This window comes from Seriola aureovittata, chromosome 1 (genome assembly GCF_021018895.1).
Source record: "Seriola aureovittata isolate HTS-2021-v1 ecotype China chromosome 1, ASM2101889v1, whole genome shotgun sequence".
NCBI classification, from domain to species: Eukaryota; Metazoa; Chordata; class Actinopteri; order Carangiformes; family Carangidae; genus Seriola; species Seriola aureovittata.
In genome coordinates, this window is record NC_079364.1 from 19,707,385 (window position 1) to 19,714,028 (window position 6,644).

Genomic DNA, 6,644 nt, shown 5'->3' on the forward strand with positions numbered 1-6,644 from the left:
ACAGCACAGCGTGATTTATCTTCATATTTTGTGTGTGTGTCATTATTTATATATATATATATATATATACACACACGCATACATCATGTGTTTTGGCTACATATCACTCACATACTTTTATATACTTCTAACCTGTAACATCGTCACGTGGTCACGCAGTCACGCAGTCTTACTGGATTTTTTTGTGTGTTTAGGTTTGAAAAGCTGACCAGTGGGATGTATTTAGGTGAAGTTGTCCGTCAGGTATTACTGGATTTGACCAGAGGGGGTTTGCTGTTCAGAGGACACGTCACTGAACCTTTAAAAACACGTGGAATATTTGAAACGAAATACCTGTCACAAATAGAGAGGTAGGGGAAACTAACACACACACACACACACACCTGTGTGACTGTACTGTACAGTGTACTGTAAACTTGTATTTTGCTGTAATGTGTGTGACTGTGTTTTCTCCCTCTAGTGACCGCCTGGCTCTCCTGCAGGTCAGATCTATTCTCCAGGGGCTGGGGCTCGAAAGCACCTGTGATGACAGCATCATTGTAAAAGAGGTAGAGGATAGAAAATGATGAGTAAGGGTTGGAGCCCAAACACTAACAGATATCAGTCATTTTCTGACATTTGTTGTGTCAGTGTATAGACTTTTGTAAGACCAGTGTGTTTTTGAAGTAAAGTCCACAAACCTAGACATTTAAAGTAATTATCTTTGATATTTTATTAATTTTACCACTATCACCCTCACACAATCAGACTACATCAAGTCTAAACTCTAAATCAATTCAGGCTGATTATATACACTATATACTGGACCAGTAGGCTTTTCTTTATAGCAGATAATTTGAATAATCGTAAGTCGAAGGTTAGAGTAGTATTGCTGTGAGCCAACATATACACTAGAAATGTTACAGCAAGGATGAAGAACCCAAGTGCAAATACAGGGAGACAGAAAGACTAGAACTGAATAGCAGAATATTTATTGTGGGATGAGGGGATGAAGCTTGAGCTGGGGGATGGACTGTGCAGAGGGAACGACTGGAAAGAGACCAGTCTGGTGGCTGGTAAACAGAGCAGGGGGGAAGCCGGGGCTGAGCTGAGCTGAGGGTGGCAGGGTGGTAGTGGCAAAGCTGGGTATTTGCAGATGTCTTGATTGCAGAATGGGATGCAGCTGGTGGCCTCTGCTCAAACCTCAGCACACCCATCTCCACTTAAACACCCTCACACAGACACACAGGTAGACAGAGGGAAAGGAGAGACTGCAGACTGGGCAGAGGTGGAGGGTGTGACAAGAGATTCATTAAAACAATCACACGTAAATTAAATGTTTAATTAACGATATTCATGTTATGACATGTCAAAATATCAGATCTGAAAAGACCTGTTAGTAAATGACAAGGAGCATTTAGGTGATTGTGCCAAACCCTAGGAACCTTGTTAACAACTAATAAAAGTTATTGTTGCAGATGTAAAATAGCACAATTCTGCAACCTTATGGCATGTTCCTTGTCTCAGATTTGTCCCAAATTCCAGGGAGAGGTTAAGAGTTAAAGGTATGACCCACTGCAATGCTTGAAAAATCATGTTCTCTGTTGTAACCTCAGTTTGGGATTAAGAAAGATTTTTTTTCCCCACTGTTTTGTGAAGTGATTTGAAATTGTCAGGCTCAGCAAACTGTGGCACCAACAGGCTGTTGGCTGCTGCAATAATGATAACGGCTTTCATTGTTAAATAGGTATGTGGAGCAGTGTCACGTCGCGCAGCTCAGTTGTGTGGGGCAGGAATGGCGGCTGTGGTCGATAAGATCAGAGAGAACCGAGGACTGGACCATCTCAACATCACTGTAGGGGTGGATGGGGCACTTTACAAACTACATCCACAGTGAGTTGTTTTTATTATTATTTGTTGTGGACATGATTCAGTTCAATTCAAAATGTTGCTGTTGGCTACTGGATTCAAGAGCTACTTTTACTCTGTTTAGTTTCCTTGAATTACTTTCCAAAAACTACAGACTCTTCTTTTTCTGTTGTTTCTAGTTTCTCTGGAGTCCTCCAAGAGACTGCTAGAGTTTTGGCTCCTCAGTGTAACGTGACCTTCCTCCCATCAGACGAGGGCAGTGGGAAGGGTGCTGCACTCATCACAGCTGGGGCCATACTGAAAAAGAAGATGTAACTTCACATACAAAATTTTATATATATATATATATATATATATATATATTATATATATATATATATATATATATATATACAGTTTTTGTTTCACTTCCTGTAATTTTTATTTTGCAATATGGAATGTCTGATACCCTATGCAGTGCTGTTCTTGTCACTGGTAATGTCTTGAATGTCGAGTGGGAGAACATCAGTCACTCGTCACATCTTGACCTGACAGCAAGGATCGTGATCCGGAGGTTCTTGATCCCTGTCAGGCTTCCCACCCGCAAACAAAACTTTATGGGCTTTGTGGTGCATCCACAGTGCCGCTGGCAGAGATTTAATCATTGTCCCTATTAATGTTTGAAGGACCAGATTAAAGTAACAAATTAATGAATTCATTAATTATTTATATATATATATATATATATATATATATATTTTTTTTTTTTTTTTACAAAATTACATTAAATCTGTTTCTTTCCTTAGAGAAAATGTTTCTTATTTGTCCATCAGAAAGCCCTTCCTCAGTTGTTGACTGTGTAGTAGTGATACACAACACACTTTCCAAATTTTATTTGGTACTTGAAGGTTTTAAAACAAAGCCTTTCACTTTCCAGCCATTAACAAGTTGGTCGTGGGATAAGCATCACACCCACAGCTGCACAGTCACATGCTGGCCATGCACTGGGTACACCCTCAGATATAAGAGCTGAGTACTTTGCAAGTAAGACGAGATCAGTCAAAATGTGATCACACTGCACTCCTGATGTGAAGAACTGAACCGTCTCGCACCAGTTTTTATCAGTGATTGGGTTAAATGGTTTTTCACTTCTTTGGACCAGATGACAATAATTCAATAAATTATTTTTACATATCTAATTGTTTAATATCAATCTATTTAGAAAATATGGTATATGTATAAATGAGAGAGTGTGTGTGTGTTAGTCAGCAGTACTTCAGTATTGATGAAAGGCAGGAGGAGGAGAGGAATGCTGCTGACCACATTTCCCAGCAATAAAAACAACTGATGCTCTGTTCAGTCATTTTGGACAGACTCTATGTCCTTGTGATCGCCAATCTGTCTGTCTCTCTGCCCTCTGTCTGTCTGTCTGTCTGTCTGTTTGTCCGTCTGTCTGTGCCATTTTGGTCATTCTGGCCGTGTGCTTTATCTGACTGGCTGGATTCTTGCCCACCTGCATGTGTCTTTATCTATCGGCCTGCATGGTGCACACTGAAATAACAGTACAGGCAGAAACATTGGGACATCCACTGAGAGATCTCAAAGTTTTAGATATTTGCTGTTAAAAGTTAGCTGAAGATGGAGTGTGTTGATAAAGGTTCAGTCTAACGTCCTGATTTACAGGTGTCATGTATGTCTGTGAATGTGATGGTTAGATGTTTTTTATGTTAATGTTCGATGTTTTTTTGTTGGCAAAAAAATATATAACTAGTGTTTGTGTTTACAAGTTGCATTATAATCTCGAACTACTGATCTGGCAATACTGGAGAGGGAGTGAGCAGTGCAATGGTCAGTGTTCTTATGGTAATCCATTCATGGCAGATTAGATGATGTGTTGAAGATGAAGGCTGGCAGGAGGGAAGCAGCAGAGTGCAAGGAATAAAGGAAACAATAAAGAATTGAAATCAAAACCAAAGCATCAAAAGGAAAACTGAAGGAAGGATACAAATTAGAAAGGATTAGAGAAAGGAAGGAAGGAAATCTGTGGAGGACGGCTACGTGCCAACAGGAGTGAAACAGTAGCTAATCAGGGATTAACATGTTAGAATGCTACCAGATGAGGGCTACGTCACACACACAGACAAACCCCCCCCCCCCCCCCCCCCACACACACACACACACAGAACAGTAATCCCACACTGTCCTAGTAGTGACCTAATATCTTCACCACACATGCACCAACACTGCAGCTTCGATGCGGCGTCACACACTAACACAGCTGGACTGCTGAATCTGCAGCTCCTGCAGCACAGTGACGTGGCTGATACAGAGGCTCGCGTGCTTTCTTTCCCTCTCTTGTTCTTCTGTGTCCTTTCCATGTCCTCTCTCTTCTTTATTCTTTCATTCTGTATCAATTTCCTCTCTAATCTCCATTTTCCAAACCTTTACTGTGCATCCTCTTTAGCTTTCATTTTAGTTTGAATAACCTCAAATACCCCCACACATCTTTCAGATTTTCCCTGAATGGGCATTCCTTAGGGAGCAAGGTGTGTGAGTGTTATTATATATTCACTTCCTCTGTGTGTGTATATGTGTGTGTGTGTGTGTGTGTGTGTGCGTGTGTGTGTGTATGTATGTGTGTGTGTGAGTGTGTGAGTGTGTGTGTTCAAGTCTCCATGAATATGTGGGTGTGTGTCTTTGTCTCCCCTGTGAAGCAACAATAAGAGCTTTGACACACACATGCACACACACACACAGAAATGGTGGCCAGTAGATGGGCAGAGATGAGACGCTGGTTCTTCAGGACCTACAAAGGGACGAGCTCTGGCTCTTTGTTTGTAGGATTGTCCTCTGTTTCTTTACATTCAGTTTTCAAGGAGCACAGACTTTCCATTTTATTTGACACCTGTATACTCTCTCCAAAGATACAATGAATCGAAACATGAAACTGGGATTTGAACCTTTGTGTGGAGTGGACAGTAGGAGAGTGAAACACCTCAATGTCCCAAAACATCGCTGTGGTGACAGCTGTTGGATGCCGGCTCCTGGGGATCATGGGAAAACTTTATCAGTGAAGGTAACTGAATTATTTAGATAGCATTTGGGACTGGGGTTATTCATAAGAAAAAAGTGCAACTGCAGATTCAGTGGTGAAGATGTGGGATTACTTGTGATGTTTATTACTGATGGAGTTGTGATGAATGAGAAATTGAAGAAGATTCATGAGTTTGTCGAAAAAGGCTACAAAGATATTCTGGAAATGGATGATGGAGTAAAGAGGGAGACACAAACAAGTAGTTAAACTTGAAATGTATAGAACTTGGAAATACTGTGCTGTCATGTGACTTGATGCTGTACAGAGCTACCATCTTTGTTGGCAGCTAGTTTTCTGTACTGCATTGTACTTGTGGTTAACTTACTGTCATATGTCTTAGCCTGTAGCGGTGTGGCTAAAGATAGCTGGTGTGGATTGATCTGCTTTATTAACTTTTCTGGCACAGCTGACTGTGCTCAGATTAATGTGATCTTCACAAAGGCAGACATGCTAACAAGTGTTGCAAACATAAGTTAGCAGGTATTTGAGAGTATCTCAAAGTAAAGCTATATGCAAATGGTGTATAACCACAACACTAGAAAACTCACTGGGACTAATATAATGTAACTAGGAGAATTGACCTGCATGCACGCCTGAAAAACTGCAGTCGATGATGAACCTAAGGGACGTGATGTTTTTTCTAATTACTGTTGATAAGTGACCAAATGTAGATGACATGGCATCTTCTTTCATTTTTGCCCAGCTGTTTTTTTTTGTGTGTAAGCTGCTGTTGCTCCCTGCACAAATGAAAGCAACAAGTCCGGCAGGTTGGCCCCAGGCATCCTAGTAAAGGAGGAACTCATGTGTTTGGATGTGATAATATTTTCTACTGTGTACTGGAAGCACTGGAAGCTGTGACATATCTAGGTTTAGTCTGTACTGGTTCAGTTGGAGACAAAAAATCATTTTGATCTTAAATAATCTTTATTAAAGAAAGCCAAATCAAATTAACACCACTTTGAAGTTTTCATTTGAGTATTGCTACTCCTAATTTTTGCTTAAACCTTTCCAACATGAATTTAGAAGTCAGTCACCTACAAAGCTTCATCCGTAGACAGCGTGCTGGAGGATACTTCCACAGAGCTTGGGCTGAGCCAGGTTCCTCACTTTGCCACACTGCTGCCTTTTAGATAAAGTATTAAGGTGGCATTTACTCCACATTTAGTTCCACATTAAGTAGGGTTACAGTTCCTCTGTGTCTGTTGTTCTCCAGAGAGTCCAGACAACAGACAGCTGTTGTTGTGATGATGATGTCACGCCTGTCTGAAAGGACAGTGGAGCCAGAGAAAGCGGCTGTCTGATGGGCTGACTCTCAGGATGGTTGAGCGAGTGACTTAGTGGCTTTCGTCCTACTTAAATTATGGAAGTGCAGGTGGAGTGAACATTAAGAGTGGCAGGTGTATGCTCTTCTGTTGGACTATTCAGCATATTAAGGAAGGCAAATATACAGAAGTCAAACCATCTGCACACGCATTTGTAATTCATAGTTTACTGTCTAAGCTTTCAGTCAACTCATCCGCACAGAACAGGTAGTGTCACAGAGGGAGGTGTGGGAGAAGGAGCTTGTTTAACCTAAACTCTGCCACACTCTGCCCCCCAGGCAACACATCCACTGATGCTCCCTGGCCCCACACCGTCAGGTTCCCAAACTTTACCAAAGCTGTCCTTACACCCCTCAAAATTCCCCCCCTTCAGGCGCAGAGAAGCAAATGGCTGTGGATTT

The 6,644-nt window shown here is 41.3% G+C and overlaps 1 protein-coding gene across 2 annotated transcripts in view; it reads left to right on the forward strand.

The window, feature by feature from the left end:
* Nucleotides 1-2,191, forward strand: part of LOC130182909 (hexokinase HKDC1-like) — an 11,115-nt gene extending 8,924 nt beyond the window's left edge. The window contains exons 18-21 of one of the 2 annotated variants that reach the window (XM_056398239.1): nt 195-350; nt 461-548; nt 1,727-1,872; nt 2,028-2,191. In XM_056398239.1, the coding sequence (XP_056254214.1) occupies nt 195-350; nt 461-548; nt 1,727-1,872; nt 2,028-2,163 (526 nt within the window). In that variant the 3' untranslated portion in view covers nt 2,164-2,191. The remainder of the gene's footprint in view (nt 1-194; nt 351-460; nt 549-1,726; nt 1,873-2,027) is intronic. The other variant, XM_056398152.1, reaches the window with a different exon arrangement.
* The last annotated feature ends 4,453 nt before the right edge of the window (nt 2,192-6,644 follow it).